General features: G+C 50.3%; 2 protein-coding genes across 2 annotated transcripts; one reads left to right on the top strand and one right to left on the bottom strand.

The window, feature by feature from the left end:
• Positions 1-400: 400 nt before the first annotated feature.
• Positions 401-1,030, bottom strand: LOC128336005 (claudin-4-like). The gene has a single exon (XM_053275044.1). The coding sequence runs from the start codon at positions 1,028-1,030 to the stop codon at positions 401-403; it is 630 nt and encodes a 209-aa protein (XP_053131019.1).
• An 18,167-nt stretch (positions 1,031-19,197) lies between these two features.
• Positions 19,198-21,172, top strand: LOC128336004 (claudin-3-like). Its single transcript, XM_053275042.1, has one exon. The coding sequence runs from the start codon at positions 19,198-19,200 to the stop codon at positions 19,840-19,842; it is 645 nt and encodes a 214-aa protein (XP_053131017.1). The 3' UTR covers positions 19,843-21,172.

Below are 21,172 nucleotides of genomic sequence, written 5' to 3'. Positions count from 1 at the left end.
ACAGAATGCCTCCCAAGTTTGCCCCATTGCTTGCAGATTTTTCATCCAAAATGCAGTTCTCTGCCCTGTCTGCAGAACCGTGAACTTTGAACCTTGCTTGTCTTCCAGTGGCATCGGAGTTTATTCTTGGCCCTTTTGGGGGGCGGGGAGAAGAACCCCAGTCGGCCCACCCCGGGGGTATCCTTTGGGGCCTGGCGTTGGCATCTTCTCAAGGGGGTGAATAGGTAGGGTGAGGCTGCTTTCTGAGTGAAGGTGGAACCCGCCAGAACTCAGAGATCAGGGTTGAGTTTATGGGCTGGTACCCGAAGATCCATCGACTGGGAGGACATCTTTGGTCACCTAGGTACGCCTTGCAGGGCTGGCGTCGGGACATCCCCAGTCCGGCGGGGAGGGAGGGTCCTTAGACGTAGTTACTGTTCTGCACAGATCGGGCCGTGGTGTACTTGGCCGAATAGGGCTTCTCGTTCCTGGGGGGGCAGTTGCAACAGAGCAGGGAGCCTCCGATGAGGAGAAGACCGCAGGAGGCCCAGCCGATGTAGAGGGAAGGCCCCATCTCCCGCTTCCGGCTGTCCACCACCATGGGGCTGTAGAAATCCCGGATGATGGTGTTGGCCGTCCAGCAGAGGGGGATGAGCAGCATGAGGCTGGAGAGGAGGAAGATCACACCAGCCCCGATGACGATCTTGGCTTTGGTGGCCTCGTCCTCCACACAGTTGGTGCACTTCCCGCCGACGATGGTGCAGAAGATGCCCAGCATGGCCAGGAGGATGGAGATGATTACCATGGCCCGGGCGGCTTGGATGTCCTGCGGCATGGCCAGCATGGACTCGTAGGAGTTGCACTGCATCTGCCCGGTGCTCTGGACCACGCAGTCCATCCACAGGCCATCCCAGATGATCTGGGCCACCACGATGTTTTCGCCGATGTAGGCCGTGGTCTTCCACATGGGCAGCCCGCAGCACAGGATGGTGCCCAGCCAGCCGATAACGCAGAGGGCTGTGCCCAGGACCTGCATCCCCATGGAGCCCATGGCGCTGAGTTCCCCACCTCACCCCGGGCAAGGCCGGGTGTCGTTCCTGCGAGTGAAAACCGGAGAAAGTGGCAACAGGCGGAAAGAGGGCTGAGAGGACGACTCTGCGGCAGGTGGCAAATTTGGGGAAATTATACACCCCGGCTGTAGGCGGAGTTTTGCCGACCGACTCCTTCCAGTCTGAACTCAAACCAGTTCCCCGGGATTCCTCTCCTGACTGTCCTCCTCAGAGGCTGGGAACGTTTGGCAGGATCAACTGGGAGGGCCAGATTCTCCTCTCCACACAGAGGAAAAGAATTTGCCTCTTCGGCCAGGCTGTGATGGGGTGATGGCATGAGAAAAAGGCTCGGGTTTGGGCCAGGAATGGACGCGTTCCCCCCTCCTGTGCTTGGCCCCCCCTTTCAAAAGCAAAAACCAAGCAGCTAGTCCTCATGAGGGCAGAAGGACTGCTTGGCTGGAGTAGACTAGCGTTTAGCCTTGGCAGTGGTCAACTCTTTGGAAGCCCACGAACGGGGTTCTTCCTTCTTGGTGCTCCGAGAGGTAAGGGGAGGAAAGCTGATCTCGTGGTAGCGAGCACGAATTGCCCCCCTTTGCTAAGCAAGGCCCACTTTGGTTTGCATTTGGAGGGGTGACTACATGTCTAGGCTCTGTAAGGTCATCCCCTTAGGGGGTTGGGGCTGTCACCGGCTTTGCATGCCTGGGTTCAATCCCTGGTAGCATCTCCAAGGAGGGCTGGGAGAGACCCTCGCCTGAAACCTTGGAAAGCCGCTGCCAGTCAGTGTAGACAATTCTGAGTGAGGGTCTGACTCAGTAGAAGGCAGCTCCCCATGTTATTAGGTGGTCTGCCTCTGGCTGTGGCAGCTCCATTCCAGTGAGCTGGAAAAGAACCCACCACAGTAGAGCGGCCTAACAAATGATGATTTGAAATCAGCCGTCACGGAGTGGCCACACTCTCTTTCCAAGTTTCCGGCCCTGCAGTGGTGTGTCTTGTGGCAATGAGCTCCAGGGGCTTAAAGGCGCCTTGTGTAGGGAAAAGTCCCCCCCCCCTTCATGTTTCCTCCAGACACTTTCTTCTTCAGTGATCCAGAAAGGACTCCCAGCTCCACACAGGGCTCCTGACAGTATCTTCTGTGGGCGAATCGCTTCATCTTTGGAGGATGCAGTGTCCAGAGGCAGCCCAAACACGCCCTTGCCACTGAGTGGAGCAAACCTGTCGGTACAGTCACTGTTGCCACACCAAACATCCCTGTGCCTGAGAGGCTGGGGGAAGCAGGAGGTGGAGAGGTGGAGGTGATTTCCGACCATGCTGCATTTCTACCCGGCCCCCATGCAAATTTTCCGCCTTCTTAAAAGATGCAAGGGCTCATGTAAGCCTGGGCGGGAGCCGCAAAGGCATTGAGCCCGACAGAATCCTCACACTGGAGAGCTGGGGGGAACTCTTGAGATCTTCTAGACCAACCCTCTGCTCAGTGCAGAAATCGGCTTGGGGAGGAGAGCTGGGCCAGGGGTAGCAAGCAGGAGTGGTCCCCTTTGCTAAGACAAGCTCTCCTCCCATAAACTCCCCCATCTCGGTTGCTTCCCCAGCACCCATGCCAGCTTATCAGCATCCTTCGCAAACTACAGTGGGTACTGATCAGCCACAACAAGCTTTCAGGGGCGGCCGTTGGCTTCAGGACCGGAACTTCCTCGATATTTCGAACGGGCCTCTCGGCTGTCTTGTGACTCGCGTGCAGGACCATCAAGGGCTGGGCAGGGCAAGGCGCTCCAGTGCAGAGAAAAGGAGCCTGTCCTTTGGCACTGGCCAGCTTCCAGAGAGAGAGACACACACACACAACAGGATTCTGTTGGGCAAGCAAGGAAACGTCTGAACTCTCTGGGGAAAGATGTGCTCCCTTCTGCCAGCTGGGGTTCCAGTATTCCACCCCACACGCTGATTTTTTTAGAGCCAGCGTGGTGTAGTGGTTAGAGTGCTGGACCAGGACCAGCGAGACCCGAGTTCAAATCCCCATTCAGCCATGAGACTAGCTGGGTGACTCTGGGCCAGTCACTTCTCTCTCAGCCTAACCTACTTCACAGGGTGGTTGTGAGGAGAAACTCAAGTATGTAGTACACCGCTCTGGGCTCCTTGGAGGAAGAGCGGGATATAAAGTGTAAAAATAAATAATAATAATAATAATAATTTTTTGCTTTGCTTTCTGCCTTGCAGGAAGGGCCTGTCCACTTGAGAGACCTGGGTGGCTGTCTAGGACAGCAGTCCTTAGGGGGTGCATAAACAGTGCCAGAAGAGAGGCCTGCCAATTTCCCCCCCCCCTCGTGTGGCACAAGAAGGAAGGGAGAGAGCTGGCCTTGTGGTCGCAAGCATGGCGTGTCCCCTTAGCTAAGCACGGTCCACCCTGGTTTGCATTTGGATGGTGTTCAGTTTGTCCACAATGTGTAAAGATTAAAATTCTTTTTCTATTCCACCATCCATGGAGGAATATATATTGAGAGATGGATTCACATGTCAAACTAAAAGAGTTATATACATAGACAAATGTCAATGTAATTTGTTTTACACAGGTAAAACAATCAGGGCAGTGAAACAGAGGATAGTTAAGACTTAACTTATCTTAAGACTTACCTTAAGACATATCTGTTTGGCCTGGACTTCCAGGGTTTTGAAACTGTTGTAAGGGTTTTTTGTTTTTTGTTTAAATGTTCTGGGTTTTTTAGGGTTTTTAAATGGTTTTTTAACCGATTGTTTTATGGTATTTTAAAAGTTTTTGTTTTTATTGTCGACTGGTTTTAACTGTTGCCGTTTTGCTTGTAAACCACCCTGAGCCAAATTAGGAAGGGTGGTATAAAAATTCAATAAATAAATAATAGTTGGACACAATTGCTGCATAAGGAGAGGTATTTTACAGGCTCCTCTGGTTAGATGTTTTAAGGAACATGAACCTAGTGCAAGCATGGCGTGTCCCCTTAGCTAAGCAGGGTCCACCCTGGTTTGCATTTGGATGGTGTTCAGTATGTAAGACATAAGGGTTTGGTATATTGAGAAAAACAAGGGATGTAGTGGAAACACTAACAAATGGCTTCTAAAAAGGGAACTGTTCTCGATCCATACCTTCAAAACCTGGACCCCCATGGGACTGAATGAGGATATAAATGGGGCGGGGGGGTTATGTTATGAAATCTTGGCATCTTTTCTTTCTGCTTGGGGTCCTTTGATCATGTGGATGTATTGTGGACTTAGCTACATTGTACAGATTGTCAGGAACTATCCTTGTGGTCAATAAGAACTTCAGTTTTTGTAGAATTGGGTCCCCTAAGAGCTACATGGGGATATATCAACCCACAGCAGCTGGGGTTAACTTGTTCATTTTGCTATATATTCTGCATCAGTGCTGAGCATTCATGCTTACCAATTTCTGAAGAAGGCAAGAGAGAAAGGTTTACAATGTGAGGTTATTTTTCACTTGGAGAATGATATGTAAGTAGTGATATTGATTCTTTATAAGCTTGCATGGGTAATTTAAAGGTGCCCAGTAAGAATTAATATTTTGAGTGGCTTCAGGATGTGATATTTCTGCAGTGATGCCTTGGAGGAAGGAGTTGTAGGAATGCTGTTTTAAATGCCACTGAGGAGGGCCAAGAAGGTTGCAGTGAGTTTGGCAGAAACAAACAAGCTACATTGATTATACACTCTTCAGGCAAACTCCAGTAATAAGAGGATAAACATTTGGCAAGGCTTAACACTCACAACAGTGCGTTTTCGTCACCATGTACTTTGTGGAAAGGGAATTGTGGAAAGAATTGGAAGTGTAACTGTTTTATGAGGTTGCATTTTACTTGATTATTGTTAATTATTGTGACTTTATATGATTGTCATTTGTATAGTGAAAATAGATTTCTGGTTTTCATACTTCTAATTAATACATTAGCATGTATGAGATAATATGGAGTGGGTGGGTTGTTTTTTACACTCTAGCGGACTCAGTATAGCTTCCTATGTCCCTATGTAAGTTCTGCACCGTGGTGGAAGAAGGGAAGATGCAATCCTGCCCTCTGCTGCCCAAAGGGCCTGCACACTCTGCACCCCCAAATACAGTTGTCTTGGCTCACAGCCTCCCAGAAACATCTGGTCCCGTCAGCTGCTCTCTCTTTTGTGAAGATGAATTCCCTGCCTCCACATTCATTTCCAAAAAGCAATGGTCGCTGACTTGGCTTCCGCATCAACAGCAGCCTCTTTTCATCTCTGAAGGGTTAGAGTTCTTGCCCCATCATAGACTTGGGAACTCTCTCCCACTGGATTCTCAAAACCAGAGTGGGCGAGTCATTGACTGGTTGTCTGCATGGTCTGGTCGTTTGACCTCGTTAATAAGCAGCTTCAAGTTAAAGCTCCTCAGCTGGAGATGGGGTGAGGGTGTGGGGTGCAAATCAAACTTCACCCAAGGTGTCAAAAGTTCTAGGGGTTGGCCCTGCTGTCATGCCAAGATTCACTGAATTCAACCCACAGGATCAGGGGACTTGCCCAAAGGCTGTAGGTGGAGGATTTGAACTCGGAAGTCCTGTATCTTCATTTGAGACTGAGCCTCCAGTCATAGGTTTCCCATTGGGTTTAATACTGGCTTTATGCCGTGTTCCCTGCAACAGGGGTTCCCCAAAATTGTTGACTACAATGCCCATCACCCCCCAGGTGCCATGGCCTTCGGCTGGGAATGATAGGTGTTATAGTCAATGACGCCTGGGAATCCATCTGGGAATTCTTATGTTAGTGTGTGTTCTAATTTTCTTTTTCGGCACTTTTAAAACTGGCTGTATTTGTTGCCACGGCAATCAGGTCACTTTGAAATTAGAGACAGGTAGAGCCTCTTTCTAGTAGGGCATGTGTGTCAAATTTCAAGCGATTTGCTCAAAAAATGTCCTATTTATAAGCAAGGCCATTTGGTGGCTTAGAGTGGCAGGACCTTTTTTATTTTTATTTTTGTTTGTTTGTTTGATTGATTTCTATATCGCCCTTCCAAACATGGCTCAGGGCGGTTTACATTATATTTTGCTGCTCTCCTTAACTTAGGAACATAGGAAACTGCTTTCTACTGAGTCAGACCATTGGTCTATCTAGTTCAATATTGCCTTCACAGGCTGGCAGCGGCTTCTCCAAGGTTGCAGGCAGGAGTCTCTCTCAGCTCTTTCTGGAGATGCTGCCAGGGAGGGAACTTGGAACCTGGAGCAAGCAGGCAGGTGATCTTCCCAGACTGGCTCCATCCCCTAAGGGGAATCTCTTACAATGCTCGCATGTAATCTCCCATCCAAATGCAAACCAGGTTACACCCTGCTTAGCAAAAGGGACCATTTGTGTTGGCTACCACCAGACCAGCTCTCCTCTCCTGTTGCCCTTTAATGGGAATCTGTATGCAAATTTATCCAAATTAGTCAACCCAGTTTCATCCCTCATCATGTTACTCGCACTTTCCCTCCTTGTCGAACTCGCCCTCACCGTGCAAACATAACTGTAAATAAACTTCAGGCAGCCATTTCGACTCACTCCCCGACCACATCAAATTGTAAGCTCCTGAGGGCAGAGACCTCACCCGGTAAAGCTCTGTTCAATGGTGCCGTGCCAATCAGGATTATTTCTTATTTCCGTATGTGTGTCATCGTATTTATAAACAGAGGGCACAACCGAGCCCAAGTCCTGGAGAGCTGCGGAATTACTTCAGAAGGGATTTAAAGTTTGGCTGAATCACTGAGTGAACTCAACCGCAGGAGAACGTCGTACTTACATTCAGATACTATGATCACAAAAATAGAGCTGGCAGTCTTTGGCGCGCTCGCTGACTGCACTTTCTTACTCCTAAAGGAATCGCTGATGTCAAAAAGAAAAAGAAAAGGAAAAAAGTTCTCAACAGCTCAGAAGCTGAAATTCCATACATGTAACCTGAGACATTTGGATTACTAGGAAAGTCTGAGAAAAGAGACTTCTTTGTGCGTTTTGTATAAACCTCATGCCTCCCAAACCGAATTGTAAGAATAGCCAGCAGAGAGAGAAAGAGAGAGAAAGAGAGAAAGCTGCTGTATACTGAGTCAGGACCTTGGTCCATCTAGCTCAGCATTATCTACCCTGACTGGCAGCATCTCTCCAAGGATTTGGGCAGGAGTCTCTCCCAGGCCTACCTAGAGATGTCATCAAGGACTGGCAACATCTACCTAGCGATGTCGCCTGGGACCTCTTGCTCTGAGCAAAGGAGAGGAGAGCTGGTCTTGTGGCAGCCAGCATGACTTGTCCCCTTTTGCTAAGCAGGGTCCACCCTGGTTGCATTTGTATGGGAGACTCCATGTGTGAGCACTGTAAGATATTCCCCTCAGGGGATGGAGTTGCTCTGGGAAGAGCATCTAGGTCCCAAGTTCCCTCCCTGGCAGCATCTCCAAGAGAGGGCTAAGAGAGATTCCTGCCTGTAATCTTGGAGAAGCCGCTGCCAGTCTGTGAAGACAATACTGAGCGAGATGGACCCAGGGTCTGACTCAGTAAACGGCAGCTTCCGATGTTCCTATGTTCTGATACCGAGGCGTGATTCAGAGACTGGAGTTCTCAAGCGATAGCGCATCGGAACAGTTCCTTTTGCCCAACCTTTGAGCTGAGCTATTCTGTGTCTCCCAGGAGGAAGGAAACTCCATTTTGTTTGTTTACTTAGCTTGCAAAAGCTTAGCCTATTTGCTAAAGGCCTTGAGGAGAGCCGGGTTTCGACCCAGCTGGGGTTTGCTTTTATTGCGGGTTTGTCCCGAAACCATGGCGATAACGCGATCCGAGAGGTGGCCAAGCGGTTCGCCACACAGCTCCGTTTGAGCAAGCTCAGTCCTCCAGCTGAGCCAACTGCAGTGAAAATGAAAGTGTGTCTCTCCTCCCACACCGCACCCACTCCACCAAAAGATCAAAAGTCAAGGGTTTGAAGGGAAGAAGATTAGCGTTCTAAGACCCAGAACTGGCAGTTAAATCCCTCTTTCCAAGTTGGAGGAAATGAAGGAGGTGGGATCTCAGTGGCAACGGAGTGAGTCAGTGCACTCAGTGGCCTTGAAGTTGCTGTGAACCCAGTGGCCTCCAGGATATGTGCGGAAAAACGTCTGCTCTCAAAGGCCCCAATCCTCAGGCGAAGGGTCATTGCTCAAGTGGGCATCCCCCACCCACAGAGACCCTTGCCAAAGACGATATCCGTTTCCTTTGCACTTGTGTCTCTGCCATACAAAGATGAGCATACAAAGGTGCCTTCTGCTGAGTCAGACCCTTGGTCCATCTAGCTCAGCCTCGTCAACTCAGACTGGCAGCGGCTTCTCCAAGCTTGCCGGCAGGAATCTCTCTCTCAGCCCTGTCTTGGAGATGCCGCCAGGGAGGGAACGTGGAACCTTCTACATGCAAGCAGGCAGATACTCTTCCCAGAGTGAATTCATCCCCTAAGGGGAAGATCTTACAGTGCTCACACGTGCCGTCTCCCCTCCAAATGCAAACCAGGGTGGACCCTGCTTAGCAAAGGATACAGTTCATGCTTGCTAGCATAAGTGGCGCAGCAGGGAAATGCTTGGCTAACAAGCAGAAGGTTGCCGGTTCGTATCCCCGCTGGTACTATATTGGGCAGCAGCGATATAGAAAGGGGCTGAAAGGCATCATCATCTCAGACTGCGCGGGAGGAGGCAACGGTCAACCCCTCCTGTATTCTACCAAAGACAACCACACGAGTCGACACCGACTCGACGGCACAACTTTATCTTTACCACAAGCCAGCTCTCCTCCCTTTTTGATTTTGGGAGAGGCATGCCAACCAGAAAGTTGGCAAGGAGATTGCATTAAGAGGTGCTTGCCTCAGACCCCCAAATGCAGGGCAGGATTCGGTTCAGATCTCTGGCCCTGAGACCCGTCTGCCTTTTGTGGCTACAGACGCGATTGAGGGAGCCGTAGCACAGCGAAATATTGGCCTGGGGCCTTGTGGATGGGTCACGTGGTGGGTTAGAAGTGGACGGATTCGAGCTTGGACTCACCTGCTGAGTTCTCGGCGGCAGCCAGCCAGGGAGTGAGAGATCCCAAGAGACAGTGGCGCGAGGGGGCTGGCTGGCAGGGGTCCCTGAGCATCGGGTGAAGCCACCGGACAGGTTCTTGGAGAGGGGAGGCTGGGCCAGGCAGGCAGCCAGGAAGGCGGGGAACATCATCAGGTCCGAGAGTGCAGAAAGCCACAGAGCTGCCTTTTTACCACCCCCTTTTTGGGAGTGGGGGTAAAAATATGCTTGGAAGACAGAGGAGTTGGGGTGTGTGTGTGTGTGCATTGTTTGGGGAGATCGGGCAGTACGTGGGTGTAAGAGAGACTGCAGGTAACTCGAACACCTGTGCAGGTGAGGGTAAGCACTTCCTCTGGGTTACAGAGGAATCCACCCACCCACACCACAGCAAGATAGGGCTGAGAGAGAGATTCCTGCCTGCAACCTTGGAGAAGCTGTTACCTGGGAGACCCCAGTTACCACAAACCAGACAGACAAGGATGATTGAAGGAAGCAATAGTCACCATTTATTGAACCAAAACCAGCGCTGGTGGCTCTTTCCTGTGCCTCGTGGCCTACCAGGAAAGACGCGCCAAATACCCAGTGCCTTGGGGTTTTATACCTTGGCATTGTTACACAGCTGGGCGTCCCCCATTCAGCCCGAGGGACCAATTAATTCATTACATTTACACATGTGTTTGCCTTGAGGCTGGACTTTGCCCTAAGTTTCGGTTCTTCAGCAGACAGATAAGCAAATTAAGAGAAGATTCTTTCACATTCTAAGAAGCAGGGCAGTTTGGAATAAGCTGATCATTCGATGCCTATGCTAATGAAGTTTGCAACACCCGTACCCTCTTCCCCCACCCTGTCTGTCCTTGGCAGATAAGTAACTCAGCAAGGAATTTTCCATTCCACACTTGCAAACTCTATTAACCATTTCTTGACCAGTGCAAACCTGAGTTCTGTCTCACTCTTTTTGCAAAGACACTTTCCCATTCCATGAGAACAAAGTAATTACAAAGCAGCTTTCAGAAAAGGCATTTCCCCCTCATTCCACATTTCCCCCCTTAGAAGCCATTTTATGGCTCCTCTTCCTGAGGTACATAGCCATTATATGGGGAGCAGTTTCTTTTCTTACTATCGCTGAGATAGTGGATTGCAAAGCACTGGTTATACATAGTATTATGCAGGGCAACAGTAGCAGTATTAACACAACAATAGGAAAGATCATAAACGCAGATTTCAACCAGTTTAGATCCAGTGAGCCAATTCCATAAGTCCCAGTCTGTCACACTGCCGATCCTCTGAAGGCTCCCCTTCCTTTCACTTGACCACTGCTTTGGTCTGTAACAGAAAGACATCCCTCTCGGGAGAGACAGTTCAAGGCAATCCTGCTTATGCTAGAAATAAAAGACAGATGCATGTTTTACCAATTTCCCTCCCCTGGGTAGGGACAACATGCTGAAACTGAGTTCCTGAGTAGCCCAATACAATAATTAAACCTGAGGCTATTTTCAATTTGATCTTTTGGCATTTTCTTTCCAATTTATGTTTTTGTTTTCCTGCTTGCCCTCTTTTCTCCCCCCGAAGTCCAAAACAGAAGATAATGTCCTCATTTACTTCACCTGATGAGCAATCCTGAGCAGGAGGCAAAAACAATGAAAATCAAAAAGAGAAAACAATAATGTTCACATCCATACCCCCTTGTGGGTTTGTTGACTGTAAAGGCATTAAAATCCGACAGGTCAAACAGTCTTGTCTCTCGAGAGGCCACAACATAAGCTCCAGTGCTCGAATATCCAGCTGTTTCTCCAAAAAGTCCAGAGCGGTGTACTGCATAAGTCTGCTCTTTCACAACAACCCTTCGAAGCAGGCCAGGCCGTTTAAATAGCTGGCCCAGTGTCACCCAGCAGTGTGGTCGAATGAGGATTCAGACTCAGGTCTCCCTGGTCCTAGTCCACCACTCTAACCACTACGTTGGCTGCCTACATACTTACAGACTTCTGTCAGGGCAATCAATCTCCATCCAGTGTATCTGACTTCATGATTCGTCAGTGACATCTGGCCTTTGGGATTTTAACTGCCCCCATCTAAGCCACGTGTAGGTAGTGTTCCAGCTCTCCATCTTCAGCCTCATCACTAGCAAGCTTGGTAGGGCAACAATATCCTCAGAAAAACCTATAAAAGAAACAGTCCTTGCCCCCCAAGAAAAATACTATACCTATTGAAACAGGATCAAAACCCCTTACGTGAGGTCCAATGTCTCATGAAACAAACAGGCTTCCTAGTTAAAAGACAGCATCAAGAAAAATGTCCATAGTTTCGCCGAGGAGTGAAGCCTGTGATAAACACAGTCATTATCCAATCTCTAGTCAGGAGCTGTGAAAACAGGGTACGGATTGTACGACAACACACAAACTTGATTCCTATTAAACTGGGAGGTTTTCCAGATAACATGCAAACTAGTCTTGTGGAACTCCCTTCCACTTGCAGGAGTGGCAAAACAAAATTCCTTTCACCAAATCTCATGTCTGGGATCTGGAATTTCAAGATCCAGTTGCTGTGAAGGCAAAGCAGGGCTGGCGGTGGGACGAATTTATAAATTTTGAAGCCTCAGACCCATTGATAATAGTTTACAGCAAAATCAATTAGCAGAAACATTTCATACATATTACAAAAATATAAAACAATAACTGCATTTGACTATCTGACTTAAAATCTCTTTTCCTTCTTACCCACAATGACAAGTTGCTGTTCAGAGATCTTCCTTTTCACTCAATATTGGGAGTGAGGAGACTACACTCCAGTCATAATTTAGCATTTGCATGTTGGAAACACTTTTCCATGTACAGTCTATACAAAAACAACTGAAACAGAGTTAGAGGAATCTAAGAGCCCCCTCTTTTTAGTCAAGCAATTTCATTACAGCCATAGGCCATACAGAAAATGTAAAGAAAATTAAAAGTATACATTAATACAGAACTTTTCTCCAAGCTCCCTTTAGCTCAAGAAAGTATTACAAGTTTGTAATAAGGAAATCACCATAAGCCAATACTACAGTATAAAATCACATTTGGCAAAAACAATTGCATCTGAATGACAAGGACACACACAATCAGACATTTGGGAGAATGGAGTGGACAGAACTCGCCCTTTCTTCAGCATATATATACAACCCAGCCTCTATATAGCAAATTACCAAAACACTCTCACATATATGACAAAAAAAACACCCATCAGCAAAACAAATAGGCAGAAAGGCAGAATACCCTCTGCATTTTATCAAAACGTGGAATTTCACACAAAGCCTAATAGAAACAGAACTGAACAGAAATAAAGTTCTCAGGAACAGAATCTTCACAGAAGCATCTCTGGACACCCATAGAAACATACACACATATACACACCCACAGCTCCCCTGAAATTAGCATCAGTCACAGTTAACATTTAAACAAACATTTTTGATGGAAAACAGGGAAGTTCACATTTTAAATATCATTTTAAAAACACAACAAAATAAACAGCTACATATTTCAAAATGCATTTAAACAAAATAAACTGTGATATAACATTTAAGTCTGTTTAGGGCTTAACCCATGAGCAAGTTAACCAGTCAAGCGGAACAAAGAAACCCCAAGAAAACACAGTCACTAGCAAAATGGTCTATAAATCAACATTCTTTTCATTCCGTTGAAAACTTCCCTTTTGTCAACACCCCGTGTTGGTGTGAGCAGGTGCAGGGACTTGGTGAACTGTCCCTGCCCCAGGAAATCAGTAAGTCAATTTGGATATACTCAATTAGGCCTGCCTCTACTACCTGAGCCCCAAGGAGCATAACGGGCTCCTATCCTGGCACATGTCACGTAACGTGCACAAGCTTTTTTCCCCTAAGTAGACATGTTGCAGACATGTAGGGATTCCTGCAGTAGCCTTGCGGGGCCATTTCTTCCCCTGTGGGTGGACTGATGGTAGTGTTCTACCAAAGTGTGTCCCAACCCTCTGGGCATTGCCTGCCTGCTGTCTGGCTGAAAGGACCAGCCCTGGTCCCTGGCTGGTGACTCAGCCATCCTGGTTCCATCCTCTGGGTGTTCTGGGTGCTGTGAGTCCCAGAGATCTGTGAGTTTGGACAACAGGATCCCCTGTCGGGCTGGATCTGCTTGCAGACCCTCAGCCACTCTTTGGGCTGCCTGGTCAGCCCTCCTGTTGCCTTGTGCCTTCCTGCCATCCCCCCTTTGGTAGCCCCTGCAGTGCATAACAGCCACTTGCTGGGTACACCAAACAACCTTGGGCAGGCAGAAGATCTCCTTACTGTGTCTCATCTTCTGGCCCCTTGTGCTGATGGTAACCGGTTTGTCCTCGCCCTCCTTGGGGAGGCCAGGCTGACAAAGTCTCCTGGCTCCTGCCTCTCGGGGGCCCCTGTGATGGTGGTCTTCCAACACCTGTCCCTGTGGCATCCTTCTGCCAGACTTGTTGTGACCACCGACCTCCCAGGCAGGAGTTTCCGGTTTCTCGTGGGGCACTCCTTCCCTTCCCTGTGACCCTCCTCTCTATCCTGACCTGTTCCTTCTCCTGCTCAACTTACCCATGCCTTCTGAAGTGGTGGCCGCCAAAAGTTAACCTTTTGTCTCTGGCCATGAGCCTTTCCTTGGGCATTCTCTGCCCAAGCCTACTGGAAGGCTCCCGGCTTCGTCCTGCGCTATCAGGACTTTGGTGGCCTCCGGTTTCCCGTCCCACCACGCCTTCCACTTCCTTTCTATCTCCTCTCCCCTGTCTGCTGCTTTCCTTCTCTGCTCTCCTACAACCCTGCTTCTCCACCTTCTGTCTGTCCCTCCTTGTCCTACAACCACCCAAACACTACCTTCCTGGCTTCACAACAAGCAACTCCAAACAACATGCCAAACCTTCAGTACTTCACACTTTTCCTTTTCCTTTCCTTAAACCAGCCTCTTTCCATCTGCCTTTCAACAATTAACCAGCCTTTACATCACATGCACCAAATAAACCTCCGGAAACGTCTCTACCTCTCTGCACCTTTCCAAGTGAATCTGTGCCAATCTCCTGCAACTTGCACTTCTCCTCTTGAGATTTACCTCCATCTCTGCTGGGCAAATGGTCCCAGCCTGCTTGCCTGGGCCTCTGCCCTCATGGCTACTCAGAGGGTTGCCTGTTGCTTGCAACAGCTCCTGAGCCATGGGGGAGGGCATTTGGTCTCAGGGACCAACCTGGTACCTATGTAGGGGTTTAGCCTGGGTCCCCTGTACTATATTCCACACCTTCTGGGTTACTAACATCTTCAGTTGGCCAGGATCATGATGATCCCATAATCTCCTGCCTTACTGATTTCTGAGTTGGGGGAGAGAGCCAACTGCCTCCTTCCTACCGTGTTCCTAATTCCCACTGGCCTTGGGGATACGGAACCCCAAGTGCTTCACACGGTCCTGGCAGGCTTGGGCCTCTGGCTCTCGGGACTCTTGTAGCCTGAAGTCCCTCAGAGCCCCCCCAAGCCTGGCTTGAAGCTCTTCAGCATCGACCCTTCCCCTCCCATTGTTTTCCCAGAGGCGTGCTCTCTTACACTCTGAACAAACAGACAAGTGGGGGGGGGGAACGGACTGCGGGTAAGGGATCCACGCAGTGAGGCACAAAAGGATTTTAGACAGACAAATTCACACTTCGCACCTCCAGTTTCCGCTCTCCTCCCGTCGCCGGGACAGAAAACGTACTCAGGAGTCCCGCCTCTGCCAGTGCAGGGCCACACTCGGGGTGGGTTTCCCCCTTTGGGGTCCCCCTCTGCACTCACCAAACTTTCAAACTGCACACATTCACACCAACTCCTCCCTTGTTCCTCCTCCCAGAGCCTGTCCTGCTTGTAGGCAGTGCCCTCTGCCCACAGCGGCTCTTGACCTAGGGTGGGCTATTCCCTTGGTCTCCTACCCGTCCCGGGACTCCCAATACTTCACCTGTCCGGACCCCTTGCGTTGGTGTGCCTCGTTCCGCGCCCGTCTTCGGTGGACTTGGGAGTCTGGGTCTCACGCCGCGGGGGTCAAAACCTTCCTTCTTACAATGGGAGAAGTGGCGCCGAAGGGTTGCTCTCCCACGACGTGAGAAAGGGACCCCCAAGTAGCCACCGATGGGCAGGTAAATCACCAGCAGACCATCCGAGTCACGGCACCAGTTTATGTTACCTGGGAGACCCCAGTTACCACAAACCAGACAGACAAGGATGATTGAAGGAAGCAATAGTCACCATTTATTGAACCAAAACCAGCGCTGGTGGCTCTTTCCTGTGCCTCGTGGCCTACCAGGAAAGACGCGCCAAATACCCAGTGCCTTGGGGTTTTATACCTTGGCATTGTTACACAGCTGGGCGTCCCCCATTCAGCCCGAGGGACCAATTAATTCATTACATTTACACATGTGTTTGCCTTGAGGCTGGACTTTGCCCTAAGTTTCGGTTCTTCAGCAGACAGATAAGCAAATTAAGAGAAGATTCTTTCACATTCTAAGAAGCAGGGCAGTTTGGAATAAGCTGATCATTCGATGCCTATGCTAATGAAGTTTGCAACACCCGTACCCTCTTCCCCCACCCTGTCTGTCCTTGGCAGATAAGTAACTCAGCAAGGAATTTTCCATTCCACACTTGCAAACTCTATTAACCATTTCTTGACCAGTGCAAACCTGAGTTCTGTCTCACTCTTTTTGCAAAGACACTTTCCCATTCCATGAGAACAAAGTAATTACAAAGCAGCTTTCAGAAAAGGCATTTCCCCCTCATTCCACAAAGCCACTGCCAGTCTGGGTAGACGATACTGAGTTAGATGGGCCAGTGGTCGGACTCGGTCTATGGCAGCTCCCGATGTTCCGATGCAATCCATGGGGATGGGAAGCGTGTGGACTCAAGAATGAAACACTAGAGAATATGGAGATGTCCTTCTCTCACCCAAGCTGCCCCCCTTCTGCACTAGGAAGAGGGAAATCAAGTCCATGAGGCAGGCCAACAAATTTTGGCCATGGGTCCCATCTTGGGGGGTTGTGTGGGGAGGAATGCTTCTCATGATTTTTGGCAGTGTCTTCCCCACTAGGGATGGGCAAGAGGCGATTGCACTGATCCTGCCTTCTTTATCCCAACCGCCACACAGTTAGGGGGAAACCGCAGCCCTCTTTCCCCAGAAGCAAGGGACTCCGAGCAGTAATGAACCAATCATTGTCCCCTCTCCCTGGGGTCCTCTTTGGAGGATCGGCCTGCCCATTCCTTGAACAACGGTGATCACACTTTCTGGTAGCCTTGTGACTTCAAAACTGTGGAAAGAACAGGGCCAGTTTCGCCTCTGCAGGACAATAAAAGCGCGAGAAAACCCTGCGAGTTGGATGTCTTGCCCTGCGACCCTCTCTCTTCCATCTCTAGGGTTGTAGACCTTGTCAAAAATCCCCAGAAGCGTTAATTCTCCCCGAAATGGTACCAGCCATCCTCAGCTAGCTTTGTTATTTTATAACACAAGAACAGCCCTGCTGGATGAGGCCCATCTCGTCCAGCAGCCCGTTTCGCACAGTGGCCCACCAGATGCCGCTGGAAGCCCACGGGCAGGAGTGGAGGGCAGGCCCTCCCTCCTGCTGTGACTCCCCTGCAACTGGGACTCAGAGGCATCCGCTACTGGTTTCTACGAGGGACCACAAGCTGGCCTCCCATAAAAACGCTTGACCACGATCCGTCCTTGGTAACAAGGGTGATGGCGGTTTGTTTCCTGGTTCCCCCACCCTGCCGCCGGGTTTCGGCCTTGGGACGAAACTGCCGTCTCGCCCTGGGGTCCTGATGCTTCCTGGTCCTGAGCAGGCTCGGTGCTGCTGAGAACCGGAGAGGCGCCGATGAGGCACAGCCTGGCCGTGTGTACTCAAGAGCAGAACAAACACCCCGGCAAACAAGACTCCTTTGCAGAGGAGAGCTTGTTAAACACAGTCATGGGCGTTATATAAACGCCAGGGTTTATATAAACTTCCAAGGTAGGGCCGAAGATCGATAGCATTTCCTGCGGGAGATTACGCCCGGTTTGGGGCTACAGGTCCCATCACCTTTAATGTTAAGCCACTGGGACGGGACGATGGTGGTGTAGTAATTGTCACTTTATTTCAGTAGCAAGCATGATTTGTCCCCTTTGCTAAGCAGGGCCTGCCCCAGTTTGCATTTGGAGAGATTACATGTGTGAGCACTGTAAAATATTCTCCTTAGGAGACAGGAGTGGAGAGCTGATCTTGTGGTTGCAAGCGTGACTTGTCCCCTTTGCTAAGCAGGGCCTGCCGTGGTTTGCATTTGAATGGGAGAGTTGATGTGTGAGCACTGTCAGATACTCCCCTCAGGGGATGGAGCCGCTCTAGGAAGAGCAGAAGGTTCCAAGTTCCTTCCCTGGCAGCATCTCCTAGATAGGGCTGAGAGAGCCTCCTGCCTGAAGCCTTGGAGAAGCCGCTGTCTATCTGGGTAGACAATACTGAGCTGGATAGACCAAGGGATAGGACTGAGCTGGATAGACAAAGGGTCTGACTCAGTATATGGCACCTTTGTATGTTTGTCTTTGTACGGCAGAGAAACAATTGCAGCGTAATTGTTCCTATCTCACCATTTGAGTTGAGGGAAAGGATAAGTTTTTATTTAAAGGTGTTGATTTGTAATGTTGTTTGTTTCCCCAAACAAAGGATCATAAACCAGGAGCGTGACACATGAATCATACAAATGACACACTGAATGCTTCCCTACAGGATGAACATATACAGGTTCCTAGGCTGAGTCCTTGAATACTGAATCATTTATTTGGAACTGGTGGCCATTTTCCATGTTTCAGGGCTTGGTTCTGGCCCTGCTCTGGTGATGGGACAAAAACCGAAAGCCAGAGTGGCGGTATTTATACAGAACCCGGCCAATCTAGACGTTGCATGTGACCTGCCAAACACAGGGCCCTATGCCACACGATGCTATTCTGATCCACTCCTAAAGGCAGCTCAGAGGACACATGTAGTCCATGAATGAGGCCCATAGATTTTGGCCATCGCTACCATCCCAGGGGATGAATGCTCATCGTGATTTTTATCAACATCTAACCCGCTCTAGAGAGGGCAAAGAGGCATTATTGTGGAAAATAGGCATTATTATTATTATTAGATGGGAAAGAGTGCATTATTGCACTTAAAGCTTTCTGTGTATGATCACCCTTTACCCTACCCCACAAACAATACGGGTCCAAGGGCAGCCATTTTTTGAACAGAGCAACTGGTTAGGGTCAGAGTGAGGGTAACCAGTGACCAAATGCTTGTTCTCTCTTCATGGAGTCCTCTTTGGAGGATGTTCCTGCCAATTCTCATTTCCATTCCTTTGACAACATCGATACAACGTGATAGTTGCTTTTTGTGTTTTTAGAATCACAAGGAGCTTTGGTCCCCCAGATGGTACTGCTGACCATCCCTGCTGGCTCAGGGTAGTCGGCTATGCTGTCCCAGCCTCAGCCCATCCAGTTCTAGACTCCAGTCCCAAATCCCTGATAGATTAGGATTAGTTCTTTGGCAGCAAGCTTGCTGAGAGAGCCAAGATCATACATTCCGAATCGGGTATTTTGCAACTGAGAAAGCCAGGACTGTACACTACAAATCGGGTATTTTTCATCTGAGGCCGGGCCAAGGAAGCCAGGATCTTACACTATGAATTGGGGATTTTGCAACTGAGGCCAGGCTGAGAAAGCCAGGGCCGTACACTACGAATTGGGGATTTTGCAACTGAGCCTGGGCAGCAGCTGAGAAGCTGAGCTTCAGCCAAGGAAGTCCCAGTGAGGAAAGGCCCCAGGGAAGGCATTTTGCCTTCTGCTTGTCAACCTGAACGTCAGCCCACGAGTCACGGCAAATGACTAGCTGGAATCGTGGGCCCGTCCCCAGCCTCCCTCTTCCAACGAAGCCTCCATCTCTCAACCATGCCATCTCCCCAAACAAACAATGACGCCAGTACGAGGAAAGGGCAGGGTGGGAGTCGGTTGGCGAGGCCCCACCCCGCTTGAGCTAACAACCGCCCGCCCTGGCTGCAGTAACAGTTATAAATCAGCCCCGAGCTCGACTTCACTTGGAAGCCACCTGCCAGCGACAGACCGTCCCACGACTCAGCAAGCGGCGACTGCAACCGTTCCGGCGGCAAGATGTCGATGGGGCTGGAGATCGGAGGGGTGTCCCTGGCCACACTGGGCTGGGTGGGCTGCATCCTGTCCTGTGCCTTGCCCATGTGGAGAGTGACGGCCTTCATCGGGGCCAACATCGTCACGGCTCAGGTCACCTGGGTCGGGCTGTGGATGGAGTGCGTCTTCCAGAGCACTGGGCAGATGCAGTGCAAAGTGTACGACTCCATGCTCTCCTTGGCAGCCTACATGCAGGCCTCTCGGGCTCTGATGGTCATCGCTATTGTCCTCGGGCTGCTCGGCATCCTGGTCTTCCTCATGGGGGCACAGTGTACCCGCTGCATTGAGGACGACCGCACCAAATCCAAGGTCACCATCGTGGCTGGCATCGTCTTTCTGCTGACTGGCCTCATGACCCTCATCCCCGTCTCCTGGTCGGCCAATTCCATCATACGTGACTTCTACAACAACTACGTGCCGGAGTCCCGGAAGTGGGAATTGGGGGCTTCCCTCTACATCGGTTGGGCCGCCTCCATCCTCCTCCTTTTCGGAGGGGCCCTGCTCTGCTGCTCCTGCCCCCCCAAGGAGGAGCGGTACTGTCCCACCAACGTGGTCTACTCCGCGCCCAAGTCCATGATGGCCAGCTATGACAAGAAGAACTACGTATGAAGCGGTGGATTGCCGCATGTGTGTGTATGTGCGTATGAGTGAAGTCTGATTGCCTGTTGCCGTTCACACACCCGGACACTTCTGATCTCCGCCTCCTCAGGGGAACAGGCACTCAGACGTATCCTCAGGGATAAATGTACAGATACAAGATGCGTTTGCTTGCGTTTCCGGGATAACTGCTTGTGTATCGTGCCAGACTGGGACTCTCTCTGCCACCAAGAGCTTCTGGAAATCTTTCCTTCCCTCCCTTGTGGATATTTTGACCCCAAACACACCCCAACCTGCCCTCCTCGGACTTCCATCCTGGCGGATCGGACTTCGATTTCCACCGCTTGAACTTTGTCTCGGGTCGAGGACGGTTCGCAGAGAGTCGGGGCCTGACTGTCGAGATAAGCCTGGCAGATTTCCAGCAGGTGGCGTCTGGGCTGTCACGCCTTTCGTGCTAAGTCCTGAAGACTTCTCCAGTCTGGAAGAAACGCGAGGTGCTGCGAGGCCTCTCTTTTGCCCCACTCCTGTCAACCTTTTTGAGGGGGCTGCCTGGGGGATGGATTGATTAAAGGGTGTGGGGAGGGGGAGGCCTCTGGCTAGTGCGTGCACGAGGCCGTGACCGTGGAGAGAGACGTCATCCGCACTTGGCTTGCTTGAACGGAGATGACTGGGTGGGTGACACCGAGGGATGGAAATGAAGATAAACAAGCGCTGTCTAAAGTTAGGAGGGCAGTGTTCAGGCATAGGAAGAGGCAGGATGGGGCAAAGAGGCTGGGCTTTGTGCGGGTGGCAAGTTTCCCGGGAAGAAGGCAAATGGCCGCCCATTGAGGCTGAGGCAAACATTGAGGTGGACAAGTCAGCCTCAAGCATTTGAGACCTAAACGGCTCCATCCCCAGGAGGAGGAGGCCGCTGTGGGGCAAAGGTGGAAGGCTGTATCGAGGCAAGAAGCTCACAGTGGGTTGTCAGGCGGAGGGATAAAGATGGCCGCCACCCGCGGTACGCCCTGCCCTCAAGAAAGAGAAGGGGCTTCTCCTACCTAGAGGGAGAATGTGCCGGCCTATGCACCATTTTGGACCTTCTCCTGGCTCCTTGGGCGGGGCAACCAGAGGCAGGATTTGGAGGGGAAGTTCAGCAGGGGTCCCTAGCCCCTCGAGGGGGAGCGGCTTTCCTGAATGACATTTCCAGCTCTTCTCTCCGAAATGCTTTAACTGGAGGTGGCAAAGAGGGTGGATCTTGGCCAAGGGGTGGGGAAACCTTTGTTACATACAGCGACTCGAAGACAACTGTGATTTCTCCCTCCTGTTTTACGTTTGTACAAAGTGATTTGGAGTTTCCTTCTTC

Source organism: Hemicordylus capensis, chromosome 12, assembly GCF_027244095.1.
Source record: "Hemicordylus capensis ecotype Gifberg chromosome 12, rHemCap1.1.pri, whole genome shotgun sequence".
In the NCBI taxonomy this organism is placed as follows: Eukaryota; Metazoa; Chordata; class Lepidosauria; order Squamata; family Cordylidae; genus Hemicordylus; species Hemicordylus capensis.
Note: the sequence above shows the minus strand (reverse complement) of the source record. Positions and strands in the feature narration are given on the sequence as shown.

Coding starts and splice junctions, on each gene's coding strand:
- LOC128336005 (XM_053275044.1), bottom strand. CDS start 1,030: ATGGGCTCCATGGGGATGCAGGTCCTGGGCACAGCCCTCTGCGTTATC.
- LOC128336004 (XM_053275042.1), top strand. CDS start 19,198: ATGTCGATGGGGCTGGAGATCGGAGGGGTGTCCCTGGCCACACTGGGC.